General features: G+C 35.3%; 1 protein-coding gene across 2 annotated transcripts in view; it reads right to left on the minus strand.

The window, feature by feature from the left end:
- Nucleotides 1–12632: 12632 nt before the first annotated feature.
- Nucleotides 12633–13744, minus strand: part of LOC137641622 (probable glutamate receptor) — a 189591-nt gene continuing 188479 nt past the window's right edge. For both annotated transcript variants that reach the window (XM_068374363.1, XM_068374355.1), the window contains one exon: nucleotides 12633–13422. In XM_068374363.1, the coding sequence (XP_068230464.1) occupies nucleotides 13203–13422 (220 nt within the window). In that variant the 3' untranslated portion in view covers nucleotides 12633–13202. The remainder of the gene's footprint in view (nucleotides 13423–13744) is intronic.

Below are 13744 nucleotides of genomic sequence, written 5' to 3' on the forward strand. Positions count from 1 at the left end.
GCTTCAGGATGAAGACGGGCGTGACGTCATCAGAGCAATGGCGTCCGTTTGTTTACGTCTCGAGTATCAGTAGTAGCCACGAGTGAGATTAGCTGTGGAACGGCTCCCAGCTATTCTCAGTCCTTACACACCGAAGCATTAACTCTGTTCGGGGTGAAGATAGCTATGTGGCACGTTCAGACATGCGTGTCCCCTGTTGTATTACGATGTCTTAAAGGGAAACCTTTGAGATACTCGCTCCAGAAGTTAGAATTCTGTGATAACCTGTGGTTAAATTCTCTGGGAATATCTTAGTAGTCTTATACCCAAGGAAGCTACCAAACAGGAACCTTCCATCAGGACGCCATGGCTATCTCACCCAAAAATAGATTTTTCGCTTCGCTCAAAATCCGTTTTAAAACCTGTGACAATTAGGTGCACACAATCACCTTAATAGTCATGTGATAAAATGTAGAGAGCTTGTTACTTAAACTAACTATAGGTAGGCCTATTTAAAAATTGTTACAATCTTGTTTTATATTCGAAAAAAAATATTCCACATAGATGGGAAAACCCAAATTGCTAAACTGTTTCACAGTTCTAAAGTCTAATACAACTAATATTCATTAGATTTTGGCCTACTAAATCACAACTTTGGTAAAATAACTAAGACTGCCGACTCAAAACTAATAATACAAACTAGCCTACATAACATTTATTCCTTTCTTTTACGAAAATAATCATAAAAATAGTTTACTATACCAGACCTAGTATCTATATTAACGGTACCAACCTATAGAAAAACGTGGAACTTCTAATAAAAAAAAAACACCAAGGTGGCAAGGATTGGGAACAATGTCTTTCACTTCTCAAACAGTAACTGCTGTGCAGCTCCCAAACACTGACACATCCAAGTGCGGAACAATACATTTGGAAAGAATACTGGAACATGTAGGCTAAACAATAAATTTTTTCTTACTAAATAATTATCTAATCAAGTCATAGTCTTTGTTTTGAATACCTTGATAAAGTTAGAAAAATACATTAAATACACGCTTAATTACCTTGGATTTACGATAATAAGAAAGTAAAAATATCATGAACTACTTTCATGACTTTTTACCCAACAATTTTTCGTTTATTTTTGCCACACATTCGTATACCATCACGCACATTTCTACCCATCCAATGAATCAAAATAAATAAATATATTGTAAGCAGCTGTAAATCTATACGTAAAAAGTTAATAATCCATTTCCTATGTCTGTCCTACAAAATCATAAGTGATCTCTCTCTCTCTCTCTCTCTCTCTCTCTCTCTCTCTCTCTCTCTCTCTCTCTCTCTCTCTCACGTCCCAATATATGATATGCTCGTGAGCTTGTGCAAGATTTACCATCAGCATCCAATCTACCATAATTATAAAAAAAGAAAAAAATAGTTTGGTGACTGGTATTTTATATCAAAATACTTTCATACGGCTGGCTTGAAGATAGTACCTCATGTGTGCAAAGATGAAGAATAGTACAAAACAAATTTATTTTCCGTTTCGATGGAAGAGTATTATTGATTCCTCACACACATTATATATATACTATATATATATATATATATATATATATACATATATATATATATATATATATATATATATACATACATATATATATATATATATATATATATACATACATATATATATATATATATATATATATATATATATATATATATATATATATATATATATATATACATACATACATACATAGATATACACACACACACACACACACACACATATATATATATATATATATATATATACATATATATATATATATATATATATATATATATATATATATATATATATATATATATATATATATATATATATACATGCAGTATATAAAACCTGTAGGCTATATGATAATTATTATTTCAGCATATATGATATGTCAGATATAAGGAGAGTTCTTAAAATTAGGTAAATTACTTACATAAAATCACCAAAGTCAAGAAAATACAATTTCACCCGAAAACATAAACCTAACGTCTCAATGTATCACAGTTTGAATACAAAAATAGATAAATACATTATTGCCTAGTATTTTATTCCAACATTACCAGTTTTCTACACAAAATCAAATACATATATTCATGTATGCAATACACACACACACACATATACATATATATATACATATATATATACATATATATATATATATATATATATATATGTATATATATACATATATGTATATATATATATATATATATATATATATATATATATATATATATATATATATATATATACTTACTTCAATGGCTGATTTAGATATTTCTAGTATCACACAGTGTATTCCGTCTTAATTGTCAAATCCACATTATCGAAGCACTTAAAAACAAGAAAGTCTTCAGTTTCCCCTTAAAAAGGCTTAATATCTTCAGTCTTTCGGTTGTCCAGTGAGAGCTTTTTATGTATTCTTAGGTCGTATATTTGAAAGATCTAGAACCTACGATAGATATGTATATTGGCTCCAATAATTTGAAAACCTTCTGCAATTATTTTCGTGTCTACACGATTTGTTGGCTGCACGATGCGTAGCAATTTAAAGGCCACTCGTGAATGGCAGCGACCAAGGACAGTGACAGTGCCCTTGAGACTTACCATAGCCCAAGCCACTCTCCACCCAATCTAGGACCAGGGAGGGTCAGGTAATGGCTGATGATGACTCAGCAGGTACACTTATTTGCTTCCCAAGATACTCCATCCTTATCTCACAAGGATGGCGAGGGTGTAGACACTACAAGAAACTATTGAGCTTTAAAACGAAACCAGTATAGTTCACCTGATACAGGATTAATATTTTTTGGGTGGGCTGCGACACATTACCACTCTTGCTCCTATTATGTTTTATAATTCCTCAAGTTGTACTTTGGGTAGAATGTAGTAGATGGACATATAGTAATCAATCCTGGTAATAACACGGTTAATCACAAATTTCTTCACAGAATATTCATAAGAATACTCCTTTACAAAGCAATGTTTCTAGGGCGATATTCAGCGATTATTATTATTATTATTATTATTATTATTATTATTATTATTATTATTATTATTATCATTTAATTGATCAGGACCGGGTTGTTTTCAATATATATTTGGATGTCACTCAAGTTGTTTTACTTTCCTACCTCTTTAAACTCAATTCTATTTCATTTAATAATAGTTGTTTAATTGTGGTGGCTGATGTGGTAACGTCTCTGACTGGGGAACGCCAGAGTTGGATTCGAGTCCCGCTTAAACTCGTTAGTTCCTTTGAACGCTGACACCTCACTATCTTTGTGAGCTAAGGATGGGGGTTTTTCGGGAGCCTATAGGTCTATCTGTTGAGTCATTGGCAGCAATTGCCTAGCACTCCTTGGTCCTAGCTTGGATGGAGAGGGGGCTTAGGCGCTGATCATATATATATATATATATATATATATATATATATATACATATATATACATATATATACATATATACATATATATACATATATACATATACATACATACATATATATATATATATATATATATATATATATATATATATATATATATATATATATATGGTCAGTCTCAAGGGCATTGGCCTGCTTGATAGGACAATGTCACTGTCCCTTGACTCTACCGTTCATGAGCAACCTTTAAACCATTAACGCTGGTAAGAACCAGGTTTAAAGTTTCAGCAATATCATTAATGTTATTTATGAAGAAGTAAAACTGTGTGTCATCTGCGTTTAAACTTCACTTCATGCCTCCGTATTACCTTTAGTAGACATATGGTATGAATACAAAATAAAACTAGGCCTAGTACACTTCCTTGAGGCACATCTGCTTAATAGTTCACATGTTTAATTAGAGTTTTTAATAGTTTTACAAAATAGTTTCTGATAACTAAGCAATCTTTTACTGTAGATATTCAAAAGCTTAGTCTCCAAGACCAATGGACTGTAAATCATTTAGTAGCAGTTCATGCTACTAAATTATCAAAAGCAACACTAAGATAGAGCAATATCAAAACATTATATTTATTCTCGTCCATCATTTCCAGCATATTATCTATGATAAAGTATATGAATATCTCCGTAGAATATAATTACCTGTATGCTAATTGGTTGTCTAGCAATGCTTCGATTGTTTCTAAGTCACTAACTAGTTTGTGAAGAATCACATGTTCTAGCACTTTTGAAATAAAGAATAGAATCGAGATCGGTCTGTATGAATCTAATTCATGATATTCTAAAACACTTTCCAGAAATGGTGCAACTATAGCAACTTTCTCAGATTTAGGAAGCTTACATTCATCAATATCAGTATTTACTATTCTTGTTATTATGTTGGCAAGACTAGAAAATTTTTTTGGGCCAATTATTTAGAATATTACCATCAGATCAATCGTACAATTTGTTTGCTTTGCCCATTTGATAATCCTGATAACTTCATCGTTTGCTATATGGAATCTCGTTAATCTTATCTGGGTATCTGATACAGCGCCAGTCTGATGAGCAGTAGGCTATCTGTGAAAGACCCAATCATATTTTCTATTATGCTTTGAGAGAATTCTTGAAATTTAATAGCCAGTTCTTGGTTACTATACCAAGCCGGTAGCTTTTTTATTCACATTTCCTATTACACCATTTAGACAATGCTACTTATTCATAGCTGCTGCTGTTTCCTGGATTTTTTCTTATAGTAGGCCTATTCAGTTTTTTTTTCTTAATATATATTTATAGTGGAATTTTAACGTTTTGTAATCCATTCATGTACTTTCAGTTTTAACTGACTCAACTTTCTTTTCGTCTTTTTTCCCTCTTTTTCTTTAAAGTCTAACCTCGAACCAAGGAGATCTATCCTTAACAGTTAGAGTCTTTTTCCATCGATGTTATCATAATACTCTGTATTCACTGTTGTATACAATTATAAGGCGCTTAACACATATAACCATATATACCATCTTATTTCTCTTCCTCTTGTTTGGTTAAAGTTTTTATAGTTTATATTTATACTTTAATGTTGTTACTGTTCTTAAAACATTTTATTTTTCCTTGTTTCCTTTCCTCATTGGACTATTTTTCCCTGTTGGAGCCCCTGGGCTTATAGCATCCTGCTTTTCCAACTATGGTTGTAGCTTAGCAAGTAATAAGAAAATAATAATACACTATGGTTACAGGGAATATTGATGATATTTATTTTCTTATGTAATTTTATCAATAAATGTACAATGAGAAAAGTTTCACTTATTTCTAAATCCTATTTACTTTAGCACTGCGTGTTTCCGTAAAGATAATCTAAACGCAGTAAGCTTATGCACTGGAGAAATAGTGCTCTTCTCTTCCACATCAATATCTTATCAATATTATTCAACACATAACTTAAAACTAAGTCCAACGTATGTACAATGAATGTTATTATCCAATTGATAGGATTCTAATAATTCACTAAAGGCTGAAGCATCACGATTTGATGCATCATTCATCCAACGACTGAAATCTCCACAGATGACTAACTTCGTTTTTGTCATGTCAATTGTCCCGATGAGTCTATTGAACTCCTCAATAAAGATATTTGCCTTAAATTTGTTCTTAGAGTTTGTAAACTATTACGATAGATATATTTTTTTATCTTTGCGTGTAAAGTTTATTTCTATACATCAGAAACTTGTTACTCTAGTTTATATTATTATCTTGAGATTTGTGTTAAGGTTTATTTTTTGGTTATGCGAGATATTTCTCTTCTTTTGATTTATATTATTTCTAATACTTTCTATCTACATTCGTAAGTCGGAATCACAAAAACACACCCTACACTTGTTGCGTTTTAATGCCCAACTAAGGTAGTAGGATGGTCAGGGCACCAGCCACCCGTTGACATACTACCACTAGAGAGTTATGGGGTCCTTTGACTGGCCAGACAGTACTACATTAGATATTTCTCTGGTTACGGTTCATTTTCTCTTTGCCTACCCACACACATACACACTGAATAGTCTGGCCTATTCTTTATATATTCTCCTTCGTCCTCATACACCTGACAACATTGAGATTGCCAAACAATTATCCTTCAACAAAGGAGTTACTGCACTGTAATTATTCAGTGGCCATTTTCCTCTTGCTAAGGGTAGAAGAGACTCTTTACTCTTTAGCTATGGTGAGCAGCTCTTCTAGGAGAAGGACACTCCAAAATCAAACCATTGTTCTCTTGTCTTGGGTAGTGCCATAGCCTCTGTACCATGATCTTCCACTGTCTGGGTTAGAGTTCTCTTGCTTGAGGGTACACTCGGGCACACTATTCTATTTTATTTCTCTTCCCCTTGTTTTGTTTAAGTTTTTATAGTTTGGATAGGAGATATATCTTTTTTAATATTACCGTTCTTAAAACATTTTATTTTTCCTTGTTTCCTTTCCTCACTGGGCTATTTTCCCTGTTGGGGCCCCTGGGCTTATAGCATCCTGCCTTTCCAACTAGGGTTATAGCTTGGCAATTGATAATGATAATGATAATGATAATAATAATAATAATAATAATAATAATAATAATAATAATAATAATAACGTTACAAGGTATATGGGTGACTGAACAACACCCTACAGTTTTGTCTCGCCATGTGGGGCTAGTTTGTTTACATTATGGTAAGGGAACGACCGACATTCGCTGCTGCCAGGCGGTAAAGTTGAAATAAAATAATTACAAAGAAACAAAACTGGGAATCACAGAATTAGATTATTTTAACAATCTAAATAGCCTTTGGGAACGAAAATGCCAATTTCCCATTCTCAATATGTCCCCTTTCGGAATATGAAATAAAGAATGTGTATTGGGGATCATTTCAACTATCCTAGCCATGTCATATAGTCATGTTTCAGATATCGCCAGTATGTCAAAACCTTTCTCGTTAATCAACTATTTCATTTGAATTGTTTTATTACCAATTGGTTGAATATTTACATACCTGCTATTTATGACGTCCTTAGTAGCCTTAGTATTTTCTGCTAGTCTCGTCACTTTCAAATTTAAAGCTTTGGTATTTCTTGAATTCACTATTTGATCACTTTTTTCTTTAATTAGTGGCCTTTATGGATTTTACCACTTGAAAGTTACATTCATTGGCGACTTGATATCTTGCATATTTCTCACATACTTTATCATCAGCTTGAACTTGCAATCTTTTTCAAAATGTTCATACCTCTGACAGTGTGCAAGATTATAATGTGAAATTTTCATTCAAATACTAGCCATTTCATGTATATGCTCATACTTTAATCCTGGGAGGGAGATGTAAGATTATAATGTTAGAATATGTTCTCCCTACGAAGGGAGGGAATTATTCCTGACTCATGCACTGCAATGATTGCATGCTGATGAAGGCAAGTCAGTCAGTCTGTATCCGGATCTCGTAAGAGACACAACGTCTTATATCATACTCTTCACCGAACACTGTGTCTCATTGCCATCCTCCAGTCCTAAGCATCCTACACACTGGAAGCAGGTGATAGCGTGTACCTATCACATAAGTTATACGTACAGATGGACACAGAAATGCCTGGCACAGCTCGCTTTGAGGAAATGTATCCCACCCCCTCTACCATCTCTTGTTACAGCATCTGTTTGGTTACTCACCACTCAGTAAGAGTGTGACACGGTGCACTTCCTCAGAACTAGGTGTACCAGGAATTCCTATGTCCAACTGTAAGCCTACCTCATACCAATATAGCTTTTTTCACCATTATCATGAATAGCCCTCCAAACTTCAGGATCACATTTTAGCATGAAGTGGGTAGTCCAACTGCTCCACTTTCCTTGAATAAAATACTTTGCTTCTCTTCTACATTTTGAAACTGATCCAAACAACGATTCCTATGAATCAATACATTCTGTTGGTGCCCTTTTTCAAATATTCTTTGTATCAATTTGATTCTTCTTCTTTTTATATACTTATACAAACTATAAATTATACCTATGCAAACTATAAATAAACTATAAACTATACCTACATGAACCACTAACCTCTTAATAACTCTACTACAACTATATCTAGAGCTATAGCTATACATAAGTTACTATTATGCAATTCCCCACTATTTTTACCACGAGACACCACTGCTCTGAGATTTTCCAACTTAAGACCATAAAACATGATACCCAGAGTTATAGTTACCATAGTCTATGCTATTATGAGAAGAGAAAACGTATATATTTAATCTAAAGAAAATAGTTTTTATGGGTAACTAAATTGGTAGAGGCACTATGGCACTGAGTGACATGTACTTCTTATTTTCTACTTCATTCAGCTTTTTAACACACGTATACAATTGGATAAATTCACATAAGATAACTGAAAGTCTTGAATATATTAATATTAATAAAACCTGACTGTATCTTTTTTTTTTTTTTTCTTTTTTTTTTTTGTGCAGCGTATGTTTTACTACCTGTAGGCTACATCTAAATTTTCTTTATATGGGAATGAAGAATGAAGACACCATGAAAAAAAAAACGACAACTTGATATATACCTGACTTAAAACACTAATTAATCTCACTAGTATACAGTCCAGTAAACTCGACAGTGAATTTGATACCGAACCACCTACCTACCAATAACAATATGAACCCAAACATATACGAAGGGGTGCTGTAAATTTCCTAGCTTTAATGGTATCGTGAAAGGGTAGAGCCGTTACTTTTACAGGGAAGGTTGGGCAACTATTTGGGAGAAGATAGACAAACGCATCTCTCTCTCTCTCTCTCTCTCTCTCTCTCTCTCTCTCTCTCTCTCTCTCTCTCTCTCTCCTTGACTACATTGTAGAAAACTTATGGGTCGAGCTCTTTTTGCAGAACAATGAACCACTTCCGATTCAGAGTGAAGTCTCATTCCCTTGAGATGTTTCTTCAGTTGCGGAAAGAGGTGGGATATTTCTGTGAGTGATAGGCTATACCATAGAATTTTACCTGTAGAGGTATCGCGGGGTTACTACCTTAGAGCGAATATCCCTAAAGATATCGTGTATATAACAGGGACGTGTTTAAAACAACCATGGCTATCCTTTCTCGAATAGAGTTAACCTTGTCTCGAAGGATATGGGATAGGATAGTCGGAGGGGGCCAGGTCTGGGGAGTAAGGTGGGTGGTCTACCAATTCGAAGCCAAAGCCGTGTGGAGTTTCAAGTGCTGTGTTTGCTGGTGCATTGTCCTGCAAAAAGAGCTCGACCCATAAGTTTCCTACAACGAAGTCAAAGAGAGAGAGAGAGAGAGAGAGAGAGAGAGAGAGAGAGAGAGAGAGAGAGAGAGAGAGAGAGAGAGAGAGAGAGAGAATAATTTTTTTTTCATATCTTCTCCTAATTAGTTGTCCTACCTCTCCAAAAATGTATCAGCTCTACCCTTTCACGATACCCTTAAAACCAAGACCTTTTCAGCAACCCCTAGTAAATCTTCACCCCTCAATATAATTTCTAATTTAATGTTTGAAACATCATTACACTGGGTATCATTCCAAATGTATCGAACATATACAGCATATCTCTCTGGACATCAGAGTGTTTAAAGGCTTAAAGGACGCTCAGGAATGGCAGAGGCAAGGGACAGTGACAGTGCCTTAGCAGGACATGGCCTAGAGACTGACCATATATCCATATGATTAGAACCTAACACCCCTCTCCACACAAGACAGGGCCAGGGAGGACCAGTTAATGTCTGCAGATAACTGAGCAGCTCAAAGTATTCAGCAATAACTGTGAAAGCACCGTATTAAATCTATCACAGATGTAATGCCTAGCGGAGTTGGTAACTATTTAAGCTACAAGGAACTCATAGATACCTATATATAATGCACTAATACTCTTATATCTCGACTTACAAACATGAGACTTCCGGGTTTGTTTTGGCTATATCCAAATAGTTCCACATTCCATTCTTACTATATTTTTTCACAAGAGCATCCTAAATACTAAAACACACACCACACAATCCACATTAACCAGCATTGGGATCCCCCAAAACAAGGAAATGGAAGGAAAGTCGCTTACATTTTGGATCATCTCAATAATCCTACATAGAAAGACTGCATTATAGAACAGATGAACGAGAGACAAATATCATTAAATGAAAATAGAGTACTGTATTCTTCCCTGCTAATTTTACTTAATCTTGTTATTTCACATTTTTTTTTTCTGGCATTCTCCATTCCATTTATCCTTTATTAGGAGTCCCTATAACCCAAATGGTTGGTTTACTGATCCGGAATTGTCAATGTACTTTGGTCCTGAAGAGGAGGAAAACGTTATTTCTGTTCTTGAAATATTTTATTTTGATTGTTTATTCTTCTCTTGTAGTTTATTTATATCCTTTCCCCACTGGGCTATTTTTTCCTGTTGGAGCCTTTGGGCTTGTAGCATCTTGGTTTTCCAACTAGCTTGTAATAATAATAATAATAATAATAATAATAATAATAATAATAAAAGTCCTGACTCTGTTAACATCCTAACTACCTGAGCATAAATATGCCTCAGGTGTTAGGCTAAGTACTTCACTAGGGACTAGTAATGAGTCTACGAATAATCTATATCCTCCTGGATACGACTGTTCGAATGTATAAGTTTTATATGAAAAATGGGTATGCATGTATTCTATCCATTCTACCCCTTGTATAAAGAGAGATACTCAAATACAAATCAAAATGTACAGAAAAGGTACTCTGTTGAGTAGCTTACCTGCATTTATCATCCTATCCGGTTCCATAACGGCCCGACTGCTGTACCCCAAGGGAGGGGAAGAAGAAAGGGAAAACAGACAAACCCTTACTTTTCATATTTGGACTTATCTTGTGACCACTATCTAAGTCAAGATAATTCTTGGTGCTAGGCTTGGTATACAACCTGTTGAGCATCTATCAAAAGTCCCGGGTTATAGGTATGCAGTGATGTGTGGGTACACTGCCTCAGGTAGTGAGCTGTGAAGATGGTCTGACCCCTCTAGACTCCTGCATTCAGCATTTGTGCCATCGACAGATTCTTCTTGAAGGCGAAGGTGGAGCGCTTTAGATGGAGTGCTTGAGACCTCCCCAGAAGCAAAATATAGGTCGTTAATAGTCTCATAAAGTCAGAAAGAGATCATGCTCTTAGAGATTGGTTTCTTCACCCTACCAGTGTTGAGGAACAAGCTCTTAGGCTATGGTCTGAAACACGGGGTTAAGGATTACTCAAACCAGGGGTCGTGGAAAGCAGGGCTATCAGTCTTAGCCATAAACTCCAGGATGAAGGTTAGCGAGACCTTCTTCAATCCCTTGGAATGACTATTGCATAGATAGCAGGCACCTCACCCACTCTCTTTGATTAGGATAGAGCATACAAAAACACTGTCTTAAGAGTCAAAAACCTGTCTGATGCTCTTCTTAAGAGGTCATACTAAGCACGTTAAGAGAGCAGGGGGTCTGAGTTCTCTGGGAGGGCAGGAATCCTCGAAGTTCCTCTTAAGCTTGGATAACTCACACGGTGAGGAAAAGTCCAAACCTATCATTCTGTAATAGCCTTTTACCATAGAAAATCAGCAATCAAAAACAGAGAGGTTCCGACTGGAGAAATATCCTACCTAAGACATAAATCACAGAAAACTACGCCCTTAGCCACTTATCCTGGTAAATAGTTACCAAGGACCTCTCCTGCCCAGTACCTCATGAACAGCCTTTCACTTTGAGGAGATGCTGGATAGTCTCCAATAATGAAGTGACAAGGAGGTCTGAGTTGTGGAACCTCTGCAGATGAGGCTGATGGAGAAGGTTGGGCCATTAGGGTGGTTTACCGGTACTTTGACCATTTGCCATGTAGCCACTTGGGAATCACCAGGGTTAGCATAACGTTCGAGGTCATCCACAGTCTGTTGATTATTTTATGTATCAAGTAAAAGTATGGAAAAGTGTATGCATCAAGGTTGTCCCGAGGATGTTGGAAAGCATTTTACACTGATGCTAACGTGCCTGGGACTATAGAACAAAATACTAGCAACTTCTTATTCAGCTGAGTGCTGAACAAGTTTATTGTTTGGGACCACATCAACGAGTAAGAAGCCTTTTCACCACACTGGGAAGTAGGGATCACTCTACTCCTACCTCCTGCCCCTGTCATATGAGCAAGTCTGCTAGGACATTCCACTTGCACTGGAATGTACCTCTACTGTATTGCCATACACCCAAGTGTGATCCTACTACACAAACTCGAAGAGGGGTTGGAACATGGTCCCTCCTTGATAGTTGACGTATGCTACTATGGTAGGGTTGTTGCTCATTAACGCCACCAAGGCCCATATCATACTGATGGAAACAATGCAGAGCCAAGAGCGCTGCTCATATTTCCAACAAGGTGATGTGCAAGATCCATATGTCTTCAGACCACAATCTCAAGGTGATCTGGTATTTACTATTGAGAGGTTCATAAGCAATCCATCCCCATAATTTTTCAAAAGCATTTAGTTGCAGAATTGAGTGCTACGATGTCATGATACTGATGATTAAGTGTCTTCAAGAACCCTTGTCTGGCCACAGGCTAAGCAATCTACAACAGCATATTCAATGAAAGCATGTTCTTTTCTTTATCCAAATAGTTTATTTTTGTCTGTCCAAATTGACTGCAACCAGAAACTCATAGTTGAAAACTATTACTAGAGCTCCCATTACTGTCACCTTCAATTTCAAAGTATTTCCAGCATTATTTCTAAATTTTTATCCTACCTACTAATATTACATACTGAAAAGTCAGAAACTGATGAAGGAGAGAAGCAAGAATACAACTTCAACGTATTTTCACTATTACCTTTTCATGAATTGAACAATATAACATTATTGAATCATAAAATGTCATTGGTGTTTTGGAAATTAATTATTTGGTGTGAATGTGATCAAATTGAAGATGCTAGTGTAGTCACAGGTAACATTGGTTGATTGATTTGAGGCTTTCTGGCATCCTGACCAGGTTAGTTTGAAAGTATATATTATATTTGAGTCTCTACAATCCTTGGCTGTGATGCTTTGATTTTAAGAATAGCAAGTCACTACCTCTGTTTTGTTTATCTAATTCTTTTCAATAAGATTATATTACACAGACAGAAATCAGATGCTAGAGATGTTGACTGGAAATAGAAACGAAGTTCTAATGGAGAAAACCAACCATCCTAAAAAGACTAATATCTTGTGCTGGTATGTCTCTTCTGTAGTTTTGCCAGAATTATTTCAATTATAAGGAACATCAGGGCAAATGATATGCCGAGGAGGAGAAGAAGGAAAGCTGTGCTTGCTTGCAGAAGGCTAATTGGAGATATTTTAGTTTCAGGATTGTATAGACTTCTCTTCCATTTCCTCCTCAGTCGGTTAACGATTCCAGTTTCCACAAGCTTTTTCATCCTGGAAGGTAAACCTGTATTAGCCATAGCTAAGTCGTTCCCATTCAAGCTTTTCCATATTCTTGAAAAAAGTGGCTGAAGGTTTTCTCTTCGATTATGTAAGTTTTTATTAGCAATAATTGGATGATAACTTACTTCACCCAGGAAATTTCCTTTCAGTAGGGACTTTTAATGTTAGTTAAATAACTTTAAATGATTGTTTTAAGACTAGATCAGGTAGTAAAGGACATCTTTGGGAACCAAATTTATAAGATCATAGGTATTTAAATCATGAAAAATGGGAGAAAATACAGATGACATATATACTAATGATGCTATTTATT

The sequence above is a fragment of the Palaemon carinicauda genome, chromosome 1 (genome assembly GCF_036898095.1).
Source record: "Palaemon carinicauda isolate YSFRI2023 chromosome 1, ASM3689809v2, whole genome shotgun sequence".
Lineage (NCBI taxonomy): Eukaryota > Metazoa > Arthropoda > Malacostraca > Decapoda > Palaemonidae > Palaemon > Palaemon carinicauda.